Source organism: Podospora bellae-mahoneyi, chromosome 7, assembly GCF_035222275.1.
Source record: "Podospora bellae-mahoneyi strain CBS 112042 chromosome 7, whole genome shotgun sequence".
Classification (NCBI taxonomy): domain Eukaryota; kingdom Fungi; phylum Ascomycota; class Sordariomycetes; order Sordariales; family Podosporaceae; genus Podospora; species Podospora bellae-mahoneyi.
The window spans coordinates 2,947,556-2,965,991 of record NC_085886.1 but is presented as its reverse complement, the minus strand read 5'-3'; the positions used below and the strand labels follow the sequence as shown (position 1 = coordinate 2,965,991).

The following is an 18,436-nucleotide window of genomic DNA, read 5'->3' as shown; positions in this document are numbered from 1 at the left end:
CGCCGCCTGGGCAACCCCGAAGGTCACCACACCTGGTCTCTCTGACGGCAAGGTTGGCCAACGGTATAGGATCCCGTCAGCGAGCCCTCATGATGATGGGTTGCCCTCGGGTAGGCAGTCTTGCGTGGCCTCGCCGTATCAAGCAGCATCACCCGCGCCCACTCGCTCATCCAAGATGGCATCACACTCCGAAGAGACGACCGTGCCCCGAAGTCCTCCGGCCCGGTCATCTCCGCAGGTGGCCCAATGGTGGTTAAGTTTCCGTGACCGACAGGCGAGACGACACAACGGAAAAGGAAGATTTTGTTATGCCAGACTGTACACGTTAGGAACTATCTGATGATGATGACCTGGTTAGAACATCTACAGTGTGTCAAAGACGGTTTAGATACCCCTGCAGACAAGCCGTGAGAGAAATACTCCACCGTCGAGATGATGGACAACTGCTACTAGTTAACAACCTTGGGCCGAAGAAATCTATCCAATCTAGGTCAGGATTAGCGATAGCTGTACGACTGTCAATGCCGAAGTGTCAAAAAGCTAAAGAAATCAACACCAAAACTCACAGACTCGAAAGCCATAAACCTCAATCATCAGCCTTAAAGAGCTGCTAGCTACAGAAAACCATCATTACCAGCTGTGCGTAACCCCATGCTCTTTCCAAGTAAGACACATTCAAACATCAATCTCATCTTCATTTCTCATTCTATCCTCTCATCTCATCTCAGTCTCAATCTCAGCAACTCATCCTCACACACCAACCTCAACAGCACACAAACTAATTACATCAACAATCTCAACGAAAAGAATAAAACCCATAAAAAGAAAACAACGCCATGCTAACCCCTCCATATTTAATTCAAATGCAGTAGCACACGCACCCGACCACCACCATCGTACACACTTTCCCCAGTGTAACAACAGGTACTTTCAACAAGACTATCAAGGTAATCGGCCTCAAGGAAAAAAAATTACATATGTCCCTCCTTCTCCTCCAACTCCCTCATGTACTTGACAAAGGTCTTCTTGTGAGTCTATAATTTCCCACACATGTTAGCTTTTTTTCCTTCCTCTCATCATTCTTTCACCACAAAAAAAAGAAACATAAAAAAAACAATAAAAAAAAAACTTACCATCCCCGCATACTTCCCATCACTCAGTATGCAAATATACCTCAACCCCAACTTGACAAAACACTCATACACCAAGTCCATCGGCGACCTAATGTCCAGTGCCACCGGCGCAGGGTCAATGTACGGCGTGAAATCCGTCGGATCTGGCATCCCATCATCCGAGTCGTCAATCGTCGGCACGCTCGCCATCAGGCACAGGCTCGATCCCTCATCCTGCAGATTATCCAGCGCGTACTCCAAATCCGGCGCCGGAATCAACCCCACCAGGATGCCGTGCCTGACGATCGGCAACCCCCCGTCCAGCTCGCCCGCCCGGTGCAGCAGCTCCAGCTTCGTCCTCAGGCTCATCGCCGGCACCACAGGGCTGGTGCTGATGTCAATAATCCTCTCCTTCCTCACCCTCGGCACAATGTCCGCCAGCTCCGACGTGAAGACCGGCTTGTGCTTGTTGTTGAGGAAGGGATAAGAGTTCATCTCGGTCAGCAAGTCGTAAATGCTCAGCGGCTCAATCGCGTCAGCCACCCACTTGGCCACCAGAATCGCCAGCGAAAACGGCAAGACATAGTCCAAACTCCCCGTCAGCTCAAAGAGAATGACCGCCAGCGTGACCGACAGCCTCGTCACCCCACACATGGTCGACCCGGCCGCAATCAACCCATACACCCCAGGCTGGATACACGTCGCGCTCGTCGCCGAACAAGTCCCCCAAACCGGCCACTCCCTCGTCGCCATCACCCACCACTGCACCACGTGCCCAATCGTCCTCCCCATCAACCCCCCCACCACCATGGACGGCACATAAATCCCCGCCGGCACCTTGATACCAAACGTGATGATGGTCAAGAACCCCTTGATCAAAAAAGCCGTCAGCAAATCCCTCAACACGGGCGGGATGTCCTCCGCCCTCTCCGGACACAACCCCAGATCCTCCAGGTTGTTATCCCGGTCATCGCACGGCGCCGCCAGGTTGTACAGCAACTTCGCCACCGGCAACTTTGTAAACACGTTCCAGTACCCAATCAACCCCGTCACAAAAGCCACCAGCACCACCTCCAGCAGCGGGTACGACTTGATGACGGGAATCCGCCTGAACGTCTTGGCCCAGCGCCTCGAAGCCTTGATGAACAACGCTCCCGCCGCTCCTCCCAAAACCCCCACCAGGATGAAGCTCCCAATCTCGAAATACTCCCAATCCACCAGATACCTCACCTGAAACATGACAATCTTGTGCGTGCCGTAGGGGTTCAGAAACTTGAGCGTCAACGCCGCCGTGATGCAGCAGAAAAACGTCCTAAACAGCGTCTTGGCGGGAAAGAAATACGCAACCTCCTCCAGCCCAAACAGCACGCCCCCCAGCGGCGCGCCAAAAGCGACCGCCACACCGGCCGCCGCGGCAGCAGAAAGGACCTCCCTCCTCTTGGCGTCGTTCCGGTCATACTTGCTAAACAATCTGCAAGCGATATTCCCGACACAGGTCGCGATATGCACATACGGCCCTTCTTTGCCAAGCGACAAACCAGACGCCACACTGAGGATCAACCCCAAGCTCTTGATCAGCAACGTCTTGAGACCCAAGAAGCCGTGAAGAACAAAACCGCTGAGGATGACCCTCACCTCGGCGACACCACTCCCGGCGGCGGAGTAGTAAATCATGGGCGCGCTCTCCGCAGACGATGACCCCTGCCCATCGACACACGAGTGGCGCGGGCTGATGTTAGCACCATCGTCATTATCGTGATCCCCCATGTGCGCAGCATTCTCCGCCGCCAGGTTCTCATCCAGCGTCGTGAGCCGATACGCCGAAGGCACGACCGTCTTGGTCGTCAGCGTCATCAGACAAGACGCCACCGCCAAAGCGATCACCATGACAATGTAAACAAACCACTCGGTCCAATCCTTGCCAAACGGCCACCCATTCAACACCTCGCCCCAATCCCTCCAGTCAACGCAAGGCCCGTGAGGGCAGCACCTCTTTTCGTTGATCAACCACCCCTTTTGGCAATACCCATCCTTGAAGTCAAACACCGTCGCCTCGCTCACGTTCACCGCGTAAGCCAGCACCGCAACGATGAACCCGACCAAGGCGCTCAGGATCCAACCTTGAGCCCCGTCAAAAAGAACATAAACCCTCCCCCAGAAATCTTTTCTCTGCCTGAGGGCCTTGACGCGGTAGGCGTCGGCGATGGAGTCGTGGACCCAGTCGGTCGAGGTGAATTGATCGTACCAGACGCGGTCGTCGGGATAGAGGGAGGATTTGGAGTCGGCGATGCCGCCGTAGGATTCTTGCCTGTCGCCTAGGGCTTGGATGAGGCGGGAGCCCCACGAGTTGGCGCGGGAGTGGTGGCGGTGGGATTTGACACTGTCTGGAGATAGCACCGTCAGTGATGACTGCCAAAGGGCAACGTAAGGAGGGGGACACACCGGCGTAGCTCTGGTTCCTAGACAGATGCGGCACCCTAGGTGACCCATGCGCACTCGCGATCCTTATCCGCGACGTCCGGTTCGCGCCGAGCAGGGAGGTGCGCTCGTCCGGCACGCCCTCCGAGTTGGACGGTCGACGGGACATGATGCGGGGCCGGCGGAAGGAGGTTGGGGAGCTGGGGAGGGAGAGGTATTGGGATGATTGGGAGGGTTGATTTGATTCTTCGTTGTTGTTGCTGCTGTTGTTGTTGCTGTCTGTATCGGTCCCTCCGGAGGCATCTCGGAAGACGTCCCGCAGGCGCGGGGTGTGTCTCCTTCCTGTCATGATGACAGTGGAGATGATGAGGTGTCAGGTGGTGTTGTTGATAAGACGATCGGCGGCAGCGGCGGCGGCAGGCGCAGGACTTGTTCAGGTCGCTGCTTGCTTGCCCGGTTTGAAGAGGGTAGGTTAAATCAGGAAATCGAGATTTGAGATTGCGTCGGTATTAGTTTTCGAGTTGGAGGGCCATGAGACCTGGACGGGTAGGTGCAGGATGCGGGTTTCCGACGGGTGTTGTGACACGGCAGTATATCGCGTGAGGGAAGGAAAAAGCCGGAGAAAAAAAGAAGGAGCAGGAAACACAAGCAACTAGCCTATCCAACACATTTTCTTCAAAAAGAGAGGAAGGAGAAAAGAAGAAAAGCACCTCCGCCGCAATGTGGGCGGCTTTGTTCACCCGGAATTCTGGTCAGTTCGGTAGGTAGGTGGTGGTTGGGGGGAAGCAGATGTTGGATGGATGGCTAAGCCCCCAGTTTATCGAGTCCCTGTTGGAGGTGGTGGTGTTAGGTGGTGCTCCACTGTGCATACAGCGAGTGTCTCACTTGGCGTCATAGGCTCGCGGCGGTGCTTGCTCAGATGATTTGCTTTTCTGGCAGCCTTCTTCCCTGCTTTGGACTGTATGATCTGGTTTCAATATCACTCTCATTCACTTGTCAGTCAATCAGTCAATGCCAACTACCTGATCATACGGGAACAAAGCGGCCGTCTCGGTCCAGGAACCCGGAGCCGGTGTTGTTCTGTCGGGGGGGAAACACGCTATGTCATAGTGGTCCCCCCGATTGCGCATCCTGCGTCTGTCATTGGTCATCTTTTTTTAGGCGCCGGTGCCGCGACTGTTGCGGTAAAGGGTCCCTCCCGGCAGGCAATCGAGGCCTGAAAGCTGGGGAAATGCCAGTGACACTCGGGAATCTCACAGTGATCCAGTACCAGCACCAACAAACAAATCCAACGGGCGGCCTGTTGGAGTGTAACGGTTGGTTGAAAACGACACCAATTATTTATCTACCGACAGAATAGACGGGCTTCTTTTCTTTTTCATGTCAAGCCCCATACATACCCCATCTCCATCATCCGACACTCAACTCAAACGTCGCGTGTTTGCATGACTCAATCACAAACACCAGGAGGCTAAGCGGGGGAAGGAGAGGAGAGGCGAGGAGAGGCGAGGCGAGGAGAGGAGAGGAGAGGAGAGGAGAGGAGAGGAGAGGAGAGGAGAGGAGAGGAGAGGAGAGGAGAGGAGAGGAGAGGAGAGGAGAGGAGAGGAGAGGAGAGAAGAAGTAGTACAGCATCAGTTCGTACGATGTCGTCAAAAGAGGAGCAGAAACGGCAACGCGCCGTGCCCAAGTTCGGATCCTTCCAGCCGAAACCCACACCCGAGCCCGAAGCAGGGCCCGCATCGGGGGAGGCGCGGAAATCTGTCAGAGACCGGCACGGGGACCCCGGTGGGGAATCCAAAAGGGGGCATGATGGCCGTCACCGTGAGAGACGCCGTGATTCTCGGAATCGGGGAGATGAACGTCGTCGGGATCGTGAGAGGGACGGAGACAGAAGACGAAGTGGGAGCAGGGATGGGAATGGGGAGAAAGAACGGGACAGGCACTGTGAGAGAGACCGAGATCGAGACAGGAAAAGGCCCAAAGACAGGGAGCAGCACCATAGCTCAAGAGAGGGTTCGGACCAGCCCAAGACTCTCAGCGACAACTTCTTCATTGACAAAAAAGGCGACCCTCTCATCCTCCGTTACAGCGGCAACGACCGCTCCAAGATCCCAGCCTACCACCGCTCTGGCCATGGCAAAATCCTAGGGTCAAGAGGCCATCTCATCCTCCACCGTGACGGCCCCAGAGATTTATTTTCTCTCTCCTTCTCCCGCGAGGGTCTGGGTTCGGCCTTCAGGGACAAAGCCCTCCTCTCACAAATCCGACGTGCCAAATCTCGCCGGATCAGGTCCTCCACCAAACCACCTCCCTCACCAACAGACCAGTTCATCTCTTTGACACCCCCCTCCTCCAAAAAGCGAAAACGCAGCCGGGAAAGCCCCTCATCATCAGACCCGGAGGATCAACAGGACCGAAAGCCAGACTACAGGTCTATTTACGGCAAGGCCAAACCTCCCCCATCAGACTCCGAGTCTGAGTCTTCAGATTCGGAGACCTCATCCCCAAAACAAGAGAAAAAAGAGCTTTCTTCTGCCAGAAAAGAATCCGTCACCCTCACCCGCCACCTCCGCTCCTCACCCGCCGACATCCCCTCCTGGCTCCGGCTGATCTCCCTGCAAGACACCCTCTTTGCCCAAGACGTTGGCCATTCCCGTCCCCGGACAGGCAATGAAACCATCGCCCTTGCCGAGTTGAAGCTGTCGCTTTATCAGGAAGCGCTTGCCCATCTGCCATCTCGATCTGGTGGTGAAAAGGAGGTTCTGATCCTAGGCATGATGACCACGGGGCTTAACATATGGGATGACAAAACCGCTGCGAAAAAGTGGGAGAGTCTCCCGCAAAAGTATGGCGTAGCACCGGACGGGAGTTTTGAGCTGTGGCGCGCGAGGGTGGGTTGGGAGATGGGGAGGGTGGGGTCGTGTACGGTGGACAGGATGAGGGATGTGTTTGTTGAGAAGCTGGCGGGTTTGTCAAGGGGGTTGGTTGGGGTGGAGGAGGGGGATGAAAGGGGGGAGGTGTGCCGGCAGATTGTCTATGTCTTTTTACGCCTGACAAAGCTGTTGTTCGAGGCTGGGTATACCGAGCGGGCGGTGGCTTCTTGGCAGGCGTTGTTGGAGATGACGTTTTGCCGGCCCGGCACGGCGACATCGGCGGAGGGGTTTGAAGAGTTTTGGGAGAGTGAAGTTGCGAGGTTTGGGGAGGAGGGGGCGAGGGGGTGGAGGTGTTTTGTTGAGAGTGGGGGGGATGAGTTGCCGCCTGATCCAAGGTTTGAGGACAAAAGAGCTGGGGTTGATGTTGAGGATTATAAAGATCCGTACCAGCTCTGGGCGGCTGTGGAAACGAAGCGGGCTGCGAAGACGAGGATGCCGGCGAGGACGCTGGATGAGGGGGTTGATGAGGATCCGTTTAGGGTGGTGATGTGGGGGGATATCAAGGACTTTGTCGTCTGGTTCCCGGCCGGGGTTTTGGACACTGCGAAGAAATTGGTGGTGGAGGCGTTTGGGGTGTTTGTTGGGATTCCCTCCGGCTGTGAGGAACCGTTTGTGAAGGACTGGCGGCGAGATCCATTCTTGGCTCCCAAAAGCCAGGCTTTCCGGCCTTGGGGGAGAGGCGAGGGACAAATCATGAAGAGCGTGGATGGTGATCTGTCAAAACGCCCCCCTGAATTCGCTCAACAAGGCGGTGACATGGTCACCTCACCCGAGCTTCTCTTCACCAGGGAGGGCTGGTTCAAATGCCTGGACTCCTGGGACAAAACCCACCCCCCTGAAGAAACCCAACTCGACCTCCCATGGGTGCTAGCCACGCTCGAAGGACTAGTCACAGACCACCACCGTGAAGACCTAGCAGAAATCTACCTCGCCATGGTCTGGCTCAACACCGACGCCAAAACCACCAAAAAGGTTGCCAAAACTCTGCTCAAGAAATATACCACCAACACCCCCCTCTACAACGCCTACGCCTTGATGGAGTACTCCAACAACAATCCGGAACTCGCTTTCAAAATCCTCGACTCAGCCACCAACCTCCCCAACAGCCAGCTCTTGTTCAACACCCAAACCTGGCTCCACCTCCTCTCCTCCCGCAACGACCTCGCCCTGACGACCCTCTGCCGCTCAGTCGATCCCTCCGTCTCCTCTCCCCCCTCCCCAGCAACGCTCCTCAGAGCTCGGTCTCAATTCTCCACCACCCTCGACTTTTCCCTTTCTTCCCTCTCCCTCCCCACCGCCGCCGCCCACGCAGAGAGTCTCCTTTTACTAGCCTACCTCTCCCCTTCCTCTCCTCCCAGTGAACCAACCTCGTCCTCCCAAGGTAACATCTCATCAGCCCTGGGTGCAATCACAGATATAACCCAGAAATTCACCTCCCGCTCTTTAGAATCCACCCCCTGTTTGGAAAAGCTCCTGCAAACCGCCTGCAGGCTATCACATCACCACTCCCAGACAGGGCCTTATCGCCCGGCGCTTTTCTGTTCAACTGTCCTCTCGTACCTGGAGCTCTTCCCTTCCAACACCATCTTCCTCGAACTCCTATCCTGGGCACAACCCCCCCTGTTGGTCAAGGATCCAGTCAGGGAGCTTCTCCAAACCATCGCCCTCCAACCTGGACATGACTCCCTCAGCACCCGGCGGTTTGCCATCATGCATGAAGTCCACAACGGGAGTGCCCACTCGGTTAAAAAAGCTTTTGAGTCTGCCATCACGGGGAGCGGGAAAGGGAATGGGGAGATCTGGAGGGGTTTTGTTCGTTTCTGTGCGGGCAGGAAGGAGGGAAAAGGGGTGTTTTACCGGGGAGTGAAGGGGTGTTGTCTGGATAGGGGGTTGTATCTTGCTGCTTTTGAGAAGGGGATGGTGGCGGACATGACGGGGGAGGAGCTAAGGGGGGTGGTGGGGACTTTGGTGGGCAAGGGGGGAAGGGTGGGTGTTGAGTTGGAGGAGTTTCTGGGGCGGGGCGGTTGGAAAGTGTAATGTTTCTCAGGTGAATTGCACATTATTCAGAACCAAGCAGCACACGTTGTAGACACCGCAACGCGTGGTGTCAAGGCCTTGGAAAAGATGAATAGATATGCTTTTAGACGTTGTTTTGGAGGCTTTTGCGACCACCTTTCAAGGTCTATAAAATATTGAACAGGCCAAATATCATCTCAAAGGCATCTTATCTTGACCACTTCGACAAGACGTATCAACTATCTACCAGTCTGTTCTCTCCCCCTCCCCCCAACCTTGTCCACGTCTTTCCGTTCTTTACCCCAAACACGACACTCTCTTCCACGCAAACCACACTTCCCACTCCCATCCCCAGAGCCCTGGGCTTCTCACCAAACACCATCCATCGCTTGGCAAACCCCCTGCCCCCTCTGCCCGCCATTTGACCACCACCACCATCCCCAAAATAGTTTGGCAACAATCCAGCTAGACGCGCAAAATCTCGCGTTTCATCAGTTTTTGTTGGCCCCCTCCCCTCCCAAATGCGGTTAATCCTCTCCCGCTAAGATCGTGGCTGCCACGTGGGATTTACACCGCTAAACCCCTTTGAATTTTACAAAAAAAAAAAAAAGCAAACCACTTTCCTGCATTTTTAAACGTCTTTACAGTTGGAACGGTCCCGCCACCCCCTGTCTCTTACTCTGTCTCGACAACACCACCACCACCACCACCACCATCACCACCATCACCAGGCACCCCAAAGATGAGGGGAATGTGACAGCTCCCTTACTTTCTCACGCGTGGGATTTCATTCGGAGCCGAACAATGACACTGGTCGATGTTTCGGTTGGAAATTCTTTGCCGAGCATTCAAGCCGGACGTGGGGGGTTAACCACATTCCAGACACACAAAGACAGCACAACTACTACTCACACGCGGCTCGCCGCCAATGTTCACGATGGGTAGGGGGCACAGTAATGTTGCTGAACCCCAGAGCCAAAGTTACAGAGAGCAAAGCAGTGGCCTGTGTGTAAATGAATCAAAGTTTTGAGTCAAGACAAACAAGTAAAGTCAAATCCAACATGTGAAGCAACTTCCCGTTTTAGCAACCAAAAACATAAGAACAAAAAAAATAAAATAAACCCCCTCCCCCCCCCAAATAAAAAACCGGCTTGGTATCTATAACCCCCTACAAAACCCCAGACATGAAGCGTGTGCAGCAAGCCCAATAAACCCCAAACTCTAGCAAGTTCAAAATTTGAAAAGCAAAAGATGCGTCCGTATGCTCCCTTTCAACGCCATGAAAGCCATGAAAACAAACAAGCCACCACCTCCCCTTCCCACCATCTCGGGCTAACCCCTAGCCAAACTCAACAACCCCCCCACAGCCTCCAACCCCCTATTATCCCCCTCTTCCCTCGGCAACCTAGGCAGTTCCAACTCCTCCCCCTCCCCCTCCGTCTCCTCCCCCCTATCTTCCTGCGATAGTTGCTGCTGCTGCTGCTGCTGCTGTTGTTGTTGTTGTTGTTGTCTCTCCGCCTCCCTCCGTTTCATGACTTCCCACAACCCCTCCCTCCAATTTTCCTTCTCTTCCACAACCCCCGCCCCACTGCTCCTCCTCTGATGATGCGTCCCCCTGGACATCGACGGCGGTAACATCTGCTGCGAACCACATCTCTGATGCTGTTGCTGCGACGACCTCTCACCCCCCTGCTCCCTCACCCTTCCCTCCCCACCCCAAAGCCTCACCATCAGCCTCCTCTCCAACTGATCCAGCGAAACATCCTCCTGCCCCGTCCTCACCTTGTAATTCGCCAACCCAAGCCTCAGCCGTAAGATTTCCGCTTTCTTCATCACACCATTAGCTGATTCGCCCAACAACAACCAAAAAAGGATTACTGGACAAAAAAAATACCTGACGAGCCTGTTCACGCGTCAAACTCCTCCTCTGCACCGATGCCGATGCCGATGCCGGTGCCGGTGCCGGTGCCGGTGCAGGTGTTGAATCAGGAATGGTGGTAACCATGGAGACATCCCCCTCACCATCCTCGAGGAGGAGGTGGTGGTGGTGCGGGCTGGAAAACACCGACGACGCTGACCCTGTTGATGCGGGCGGTGATGAGGAGTACTACGTCTGTCAATAACCGGAAAATTATGGAAAGGTGGGGAGGGACATACGCTTAACCTAGCTTTCTTTACCACCCTCTCCTCTTCCGCCACTGCCCTCGAAGCTGTGGGCGAGGAATCGACTGTTCCAGTCCCAGCCAACACCCTCTTCTTGACCTCCGTCTCGGGCGGCGTACGCGTTTGCATCATCTTCGTCTGTGACTCGAACGGGCTTTGCAACATCCTCTTCTTTGTTGGCGAAGACGCGTTGTTGGGATTCAAAGAGCTGAGTGGGACGCGGGGGGTTTGGGTTTGTGTGGTGGCGTCCATTGCTATCACCAATCTTTTCCCCCGAGTAAGGTATTGAAAGCAAAATCGCGTCCAAATCCCTTTAACACGTCTTGTATCTGTTGAGAAAAGGAAAGGGAAAAACAGGAACGAGATCAAAAGGTAAATAAGTAGGACGTGAGTGAGAGGGGCACAAAAGTCGCGTCCAAAAACCACACAAGTCGCGGTTTAAAGCTTGTGGATGGCAGGTGGGTGCTGAAGGAACAATGTGAGCTACAAGGTGTAGGTACCTACACTAGTGAACCCCTGTCCCCCGAAAGCTAACGAAAACCCCACTGTGCGGCGCCTAAAGAGAAGCTTCGGGTACCTAGCTACCTAGGAGGGTACGTACCTCTTGTCTTTGGTATGACACAAAGCTCGTCGCGTTCAAGAACTGAGATTACTCCTGGGGAAAAAAGCCTTGAGCAAACAGCAGTTTATCAGTTCCCCTTTCACTGCCATCCACACACCGAATACATTAAACCTGTTCACATCTCATTCTCCACGTCAACTAAAAGACCCCAGTCCTTGGCACCCAGCCCACAGTGGATCATCGCGTCTTGCTGCATGGATTGGCGCGCTCCCGTCTCTACCCCCGATGCCCCCCCCCACAGCAGCAAGCATCATCAATGGGAACATGGCTAGAACTCCAACACATGCCAAACAAATTGTCACATGGTGTGATACTTTTGATCTCTCATTCAATGTCCCCCAAAAACCCCCCTGTTACTAGTATAATATACAATTCGTATACATCCAATAAATCCACCCAAAATACATCCATCCATCCATCCATCTTTCTTCAACCTCGATGCAAAAAAAAAAGAAAAAAAAAAAAACAAAAAAACAAAAAAAAAAAAGAAAGCAAGTTCACGGGGGGTATCACCCTATCTGCCTGACCAGAGAAACCGTCCATTCGACCCGCGAGACACAGAGAGAAAAAAAAAAGAAAGAAATATAGAATGCTTCCGTATAGCCCAATCCGCACAATTACCAAACTCCCTCCCTTCCCCGAAGATAAAACCGCAGCAACACTCATATAAAGAGACGCTGAGAGAAAGAGAGACAAGGAAAAAAAAAATAGAAAAGAGGTATTACACTACCCTTCTCGTGAATGCCCAGACCAACCCTGCTAGCTTTTCCGATATACCATGTACCCATGCACATTATATATATAAAACTGCCACTCCGCTTCATCATCATCATCATCACCTAGGTATCCAGAACCTAAACCGACGCATCCATCATGTACCCGCTGGTGTCAAACTGGAACGGCTTGCTAAAGTCGTTCCCCATCGTCATGTCTTCAAAGGTGAACTGGTACGCCTCCTGCCCGCCGCCAAAACCACCACCCGGGCCGTACAGGTCGCTGTCCACCAAACTATCCAGCGAATCCATGTTGATCCTGTTCATGTCCATCAGCACATCCTCGTTGAAGTTCTGGAACGTCAAGTTGATATCCAGCCCGGTGCCCTCGAGGATGTCGCTATTCGGCTCCGAAACCCCGCTGTCCTTGCTGGCCGTCGACTCGGGCGTGTCGTTGGGCGTAATCGATCGATACGTCCCAAACTCGTGCATCATGTTGCCCGTGGTCGCGTCTATCGTGGGCCCCAGCCCGGCAAAAAGATTCTGCGGGTCGATCGTCGTGCCCGCCCACATCTCGTCCACCGGCGCCATGGGCGTGCTCGCCGCCATCCGTGGTGTCGCCGTGCTCTCCCGTCCTCCCGCGGCACTGCCCTGTCGTCTCATCGACGCGTCGCGAGACATGGGCGTCGCCGCCAGATCAGGCTTGCTCATGGGTGTCTGGCCTTGCTTGGAAAGACTGCCACCCATATTCGGCGCCGAGACGGGCCTGCCCTGTTCGTCAAGCTTCAGTGCCGCAGCCATGTTCTCCCGCATGAAGGCGACAGGATCTTGGAATGGCCGGATGTGCTCCTCCTGCTTGTGCATGCCAAGCGCTTCCTCGCTCTCGAAACCCACAGACATTTGCTCGCAACCGGGTTCAGGACACATGAATTTGGGTGCCGTCTTGGCCGGCTCCTGCTTCCGGCTGACAACGGGAGAGGGCGCCTTGACGTTGGGCGACAGGGAGCCAGTGCCCGGCTGAATGGCCGGCGGCGAGCTGTGGTTTGCTCCCGTCTTGGGCTTCTTCCTGGCAGGTGGTGCCTGGAGCCCGTCCCGTGTGAGAAGCGGCTCGCTCAGGTATTCCGGATTGCCGGCCGGCGACTTGTGAGCCCCAAACGAGAAAGGCGGCTGCGTGGTTGTCGGAGCGGCCGGGGCGGCAACGTTCTTCGCGGCCGTGCGGTTCTGCGCCTGCTTCAACGCCTGTGTCTGCTTTTCCAGATTGGCTTGGCTCAGAGGCGTGGGTGCTTGCGCGGGCCGCTGGGTTGGCGTCCCGCCGTTCGCCTGACTCCAGCTATTTTGCAGACCAAGCGAGGGTACGCAATAGGTCTTGATGTCAGTGGCCATGTTCTTCAGCATCTGCTGGATCTGGTCGAGTTCCTGGGGCGAAATGGTGAGGACGGGCCGCAAGATGGTTGACGGCTGTGATGCGTCCTTGTTTGGAACGAGCTGCCTGTAAAGTTTGTGCCGCTACACAACATGTCAGTCAGCCTCCCGTGATGCAGAGACTCGATCCGGATATACGTACTGCTCGAAGGAAAATCCTCAGACGTTCCTCGTCCTTGGTCTTGAAGAACCATGCCTGCGACCACGCGCTTACACCTCTCATGGTGCTCAATGCTCCCAGGAGCGTCCTGCGGGTTTTCCCCAATAGTTCTGCGTCCATGGGCACCGGCACCTCGTTCTGCCCTTGGGCGAATAGCTGTTCTTCCGTGGTGATGGCCGTGATGCGCTGATGAAGTCGCAAGGTGGCATCATACTCGGCCCTTTCCTGCGGCCCCAGGGCCGCAACCTGTTCCTCAGGAAGCGGCTTGAACGGTGGGGGTGCACGGATATTGGTCTGAGCTCCAGGTCCCGGCGCTGGTCGTTGAGCGGCATTGTTCGCTTGGGCCGCACCTTCGGAATCGTCCGGCTTTCGCTTGAGGTTGTGCCTGGGGGCGGGCACGGGGGAAGGGTTCGGTCCATGTTGCCCCGGCTGTTGCTGTGACTGCGGCGCCGGCTGTGACTGCTGTTGAGGTTGCGGTTGTTGAGGAATCTTGGGCGTCTGTCTGGCCGGCGTGGATGCTGGAGGAGCCACCGGGGTGCTCGAGGGCTTTGGCGGCATGTTCGGCTGAGCCATCGGAGGGGCACCTGGTTGTGTGGTGGGTGTTGGGGGTATTATTTGTGACGGAGCCTTTTGGCCGCCAGCATTGGCATTGTTGATTCCCTGCTGCTGCTGCTGCTGCTTGTTGTGCTTCTCCCAGATCTTCTTGGCGTAGTCGGTGTACTTCAATCTTCTGAGTATCTCCGAGACCATGGCCGGGTTCTGGTTCGCATGATTGGCACTCCTGCTCATAAATGCCTGGACCTCTTGCGGGGTCAGCTGGGCGACGTGCGGGGGATATTCCTCGCCGGGGGGCAGCTGGGGCGGCTGGAAAGGAGCGCCCGGGTTGCCTTGGGGTTGGTTTGCTTGCTGCCTCTTCTGTTGTTGGTTCCACATTACTGCGAACTGCCTATGCTGGACGGCCTGCAACATGTTCAGTTGCGCCGGGTTGTTGACTGCCAGGGCCTTGAGCTGAAACCATTTCTTAATGTTTGGCCCCACATTCGTCCCGTTGTTCGCAAGCATGCCGAAAACACCAGGCGCTATGTCCATGTTGTCGATGGCCGTCTTGCCGTGTGGGGTTTGCAAGTATTCCAACATCTTGGCCTGCACTGCCGGGTTTGGTGGCCCGTTCGGTCCCGGTCCCTGATTCGCCATGTTCATCTGGCCGACTCGGAGTTGTTCCGGTGCCCCAGGCATCTGGCCAGGTGTGCCCATCGACAAACCACTCATCATGGCCGCCCGTTGCTGCTGATTCCAGTTGCCCATTGCTCCTTCGGGTATTCCTCGACCTCCGGCCAGCGCCGTGCCGTTCATAACACCTGGCATCGCCGAGGGCGGTCGTGTGTTGTTCTGATGGTTGAATTGCGGGTTCAAGCTGCCCATGGCCGGGTTACCTGGGTTAACGGGCGGTTGTCTCCCCACATGCCCCATCGGAACGGGCGGCTGCTGCATCGGCGCGTTCAACGTGTTCATGGCTGGACTCTGAGACGTGGTAGGGGGCCCGGCGAGACCGCCCGGTTGTCCTTGCATCGGGTGTCCCATCATCGGTCCTCGGGCAACACCAGGCTGCTGAACGCCAAAATTCTGTCCCGCCGGCATTGGTCGAGAAGCTTGGTTCACGCCCGGTTGAGCGCCCGGCATCCCGTTCATCGGGCCTGGCGTAACAGTTCTGGCCTGGCCGTTGCTCGCCGGGACAACCATCTGTCCCTGCTGCTGGGCGAGCAGAGCTTGTTGACGCTCGTTCCGTATAGTTTCGATGTTGGCGCCGAGCATCGGGCCATTCGGCATGACTGGCTGCTGTGCTAGTGGGTTGATCATGAGTTGGTTCGGGTTCATCTGTCCTGGTTGGCCCTGCGGCATTCCGTTGGCCATTCGTTGCTGTCCAAGAGCTTGAGCTTGCCTCTGCCGGCTCGCAGTCATTTGCCGCAGGGCCTCTTGCTGAAAATGCCACACGAGTACATCCCCGTGGAACTGAGCAGCACGCGGGCCCAGGTTCTCCATGATTTTCTGGCGCATTTGGGCTTTCTGGGGTTCGGGAACTTGGCTCATCAGCCTCTGCGCGACCTCGTTGACGGCATTGATCTCATTGGGCTGCAGCTGGCCCATGGGACCCATAGGACGTGCAGGCTGTCCCATCTGCATTCCGAACGGTGGTTGCCCGGGCCTGTTCTGAGGGTTCCCAGCCAAGCCCATACCAAGCTGGGCTTGTGGGGGTCCTTGAGGGACTTGCATCGGGTTTTGCATGCCTGGAAATCCAGGCTGGCCGGTCGGCCCCATTCGAGCAGCAGCCATCTGGTTCATGAGCATCTGTTGCTGCTGATGCTGCTGCTGACGTTGCTGCTGCTGCTGATGATGCTGCTGCTGCTGTTGTTGTTGCTGCTGCTGCTGCTGCAGCTGGTTCTGAAGCTGTTGCGTGTTTCCCTGTCTGCGTGCGACCATCTCGTCGATTTTGCCTTGCAAGGCCCTGTCGTACATGGCCTGAAGAATGTCAGAATACAGTCCGGGCTTCTGCCTAAAAAGAAAAAGAGAAAAATGCAAACGGTGCAACGAATATACTGGAAGGGGACGTGTGGCGCTCACCTTATTTTCAGAACTCAGCCAAGCCTTTTTCTCGAAGTCGGTTGCGTGTTGAAATACAGCGGTGAAATTGCCGGTCGACATGGCAAGTATTACGTTTGTGACGCTGCAGTCCCGTTAGTGACCCAGGCTTGTCATGCACTCAGTTGCATCTCAACCGTCCAGTACTTACAGGTTCAGAGTCTTTCCATATCGCTCGTTATGAGTCATGGCACTTTGCCATGTGTTTGGAGCGGCCTCAGGCTGCGTGTTGACAACATAGGTCATGACAAGTTGGTTGATTTGCTGCTGCTGCTGTTGGGATTTGGCTCGCTGTTGCTGCTGCTGCTGCTGCTGAAGCAGCATCATATGGTTGGGAACCATCTGTGGCGGTATGTTGGCGGCCATGGCCGCAGTTGAGTAGTGGGATCAACTCCTTGCTATCCTTTTCTGCAGCGCACCGGGGCGAGAGGGCGAGGCAGCTGCGGAGCCAAGCGTCGGCGTGTTGGGATGTTGACCGTGGCGGATTCCCATATACCTGCGGCTTTGATGGCGATGGCAAGCTTCGGCGCGCGTTCAAAAGCGGCGGTGTCGCTGGGGCGACAGCAGTTAGGCCTTTGATCAAGATGTCGCCAAACAAATCCCCTCAGTGTATGTCGACCAAGATCAATTCGGCGCTCGTGGAGCCCACAAATAACAAAATGTCAGTGAGAGAAGTCGAGGGCGACTGAGAGCGCGTGAGCTAGGGTCAGAAACAAAGCTGCTGTTCGTCGTGGTCGTGGTCGTGGTCGTGGTCGTGTCGTGTCGTCGTCGTGAGAGAAGCGGCCCAAAAAAAGAGGTGGAGGACGAGGTTCCGGAGCCGGCACGCAGCACCTAGCAGTTCAGTTGTTGCAATTATTAGACACACACGGTGGTTGAGTGGCCGAGTGGCTAGGTGAGAGCAGTTCCAATACTATGATGAAAAGGTAGGTAATGGAAGAGAGAGAAAAGCTTCAGTGAAGGTTGAGGTTGAGGTTCGGCGACAACGCAACGGTGGTGGGCACGGAAGAAGAGGGAGGCAGGCGGTGGTGTGCCCAGGAGTGGGAATGGAAAGTTGGGAAGGGAGAAAAGAACCTGGAAGGATGGGGATGTGGGGCCTACTACGATGGGCTCTGGCTGCTCTGCCCGCCGGTGTCAGACGCTACTTGGTTGGAGGCGGAACCCAGGGCAGCCTGTACCAACAGGTACCCTTGGTACTCGTGAGGTACCTTTGGTGCAGGGGTCTAGCGCCTGGTGTCTGGCGCTTCTTTTCTCTCGCTCTCTGTCTCTCTGTCTCTGTCTCTCTGTCTCTCTGTCTCTCTGTCTCTCCTTCTCACTGCCTCTTTTTTTTTCAAGACGATAGCTTTCATGTCTATTATTCTCATCCACCTTGGCTTCAACTGACTAAACGATTGATCACTCCCCGCCACCCGTGAGCAGACAGCAATGACCGCCCGCCCGGGTCGACCTAGCATGGTGTCACGGTCTTGGCGACAAATTCAACGGAAGCTGATGATGCTCTGCTTCCACCACCAACAAGCGAGGACTCGAAGTAATGAAGTAAACCCTCAACTTTCACTGCCGAGATGGTGACAGTGACAGTGACAGTAAGGGGTTGGGCCGATCGCAGCGAGAGCCCAGCAACCAAGCACGTCTGGCGGGCGTGGCCGGGGTGGGAGAGCCAAGTACCTCGAGTACCTCAGGTACTCCATCGATACCTCGATGGGAAGAGGGTCTACCTGCCCGCCTACACCACAAACCGTCGGGCGCCCCCCTGCACCTGGAACCCAAAAGCGACCAGGGGCAGCAGCAGCAAGATCAAGACGAGAGAGCGAGTGAGAACAAGCTGGAGTGCTGCCGAGCACATCAGTCCAGTCCCCCAATTCACCGAGAAATTCATCATCTCGCCAGCAGACAGCAGACAGCAGACAGCAGACAGCAACTTGAGCCCAGGGCGGCGGCCGTTCAAGAAAGACAGGCAAATTGAGCCCAGCCCACCTCACCCACCTCACCGCGCACCGTCCGCCAATGAGCCATCAAAAGCCAAATACTCAATCAAGGTGAGTATCTGGTTAGGCCCCCGCGGCCCCCAACCCCAGAGCCTACAGTGTGTGTACAACTCCAGAGATCGATAGATAGGCCTCCTTTTCTGGAACTTTCATGGGCACTACCCGAGTGGGAATTCTTCTTGATGAGCTTTCTATACGACAGAGAAGGCGATGTGCTTGGCCTATGACGGGACCTTGCGTAACTGTTCGGGTCCG

The 18,436-nt window shown here is 55.5% G+C and overlaps 5 protein-coding genes across 5 annotated transcripts; 1 reads left to right on the top strand and 4 right to left on the bottom strand.

The window, feature by feature from the left end:
* Positions 1-626: 626 nt before the first annotated feature.
* QC761_710480 (uncharacterized protein) lies at positions 627-3,879 on the bottom strand (the record flags this gene model as incomplete). Its single annotated transcript, XM_062882595.1, has 3 exons — positions 627-1,034; positions 1,134-3,496; positions 3,555-3,879. The coding sequence occupies 3 exons, from the start codon at positions 3,877-3,879 to the stop codon at positions 972-974; spliced, it is 2,751 nt and encodes a 916-aa protein (XP_062728655.1). The 3' UTR covers positions 627-971.
* A 468-nt stretch (positions 3,880-4,347) lies between these two features.
* QC761_0110730 (uncharacterized protein) lies at positions 4,348-4,681 on the bottom strand (the record flags this gene model as incomplete). Its single annotated transcript, XM_062873217.1, has 3 exons — positions 4,348-4,358; positions 4,416-4,488; positions 4,553-4,681. 3 exons carry the CDS (start codon positions 4,679-4,681, stop codon positions 4,348-4,350), a joined length of 213 nt encoding a protein of 70 aa, XP_062728654.1.
* Positions 4,682-5,173: 492 nt separating this feature from the next.
* Positions 5,174-8,500, top strand: QC761_710470 (uncharacterized protein; the record flags this gene model as incomplete). The annotated part of the gene is made up of 1 exon (XM_062882594.1): positions 5,174-8,500. The coding sequence occupies one exon, from the start codon at positions 5,174-5,176 to the stop codon at positions 8,498-8,500; it is 3,327 nt and encodes a 1,108-aa protein (XP_062728653.1).
* Positions 8,501-9,811: 1,311 nt separating this feature from the next.
* Positions 9,812-10,894, bottom strand: QC761_710465 (uncharacterized protein; the record flags this gene model as incomplete). The annotated part of the gene is made up of 3 exons (XM_062882593.1): positions 9,812-10,306; positions 10,374-10,586; positions 10,637-10,894. 3 exons carry the CDS (start codon positions 10,892-10,894, stop codon positions 9,812-9,814), a joined length of 966 nt encoding a protein of 321 aa, XP_062728652.1.
* Positions 10,895-12,118: 1,224 nt separating this feature from the next.
* On the bottom strand, positions 12,119-17,460 carry QC761_710460 (uncharacterized protein; the record flags this gene model as incomplete). Its single annotated transcript, XM_062882592.1, has 4 exons — positions 16,348-17,460; positions 16,179-16,281; positions 13,542-16,076; positions 12,119-13,483 (listed from the first exon to the last, which is right to left on the bottom strand). The coding sequence occupies exons 1-4, from the start codon at positions 16,560-16,562 to the stop codon at positions 12,119-12,121; spliced, it is 4,218 nt and encodes a 1,405-aa protein (XP_062728651.1). The 5' UTR covers positions 16,563-17,460.
* Positions 17,461-18,436: the final 976 nt, after the last annotated feature.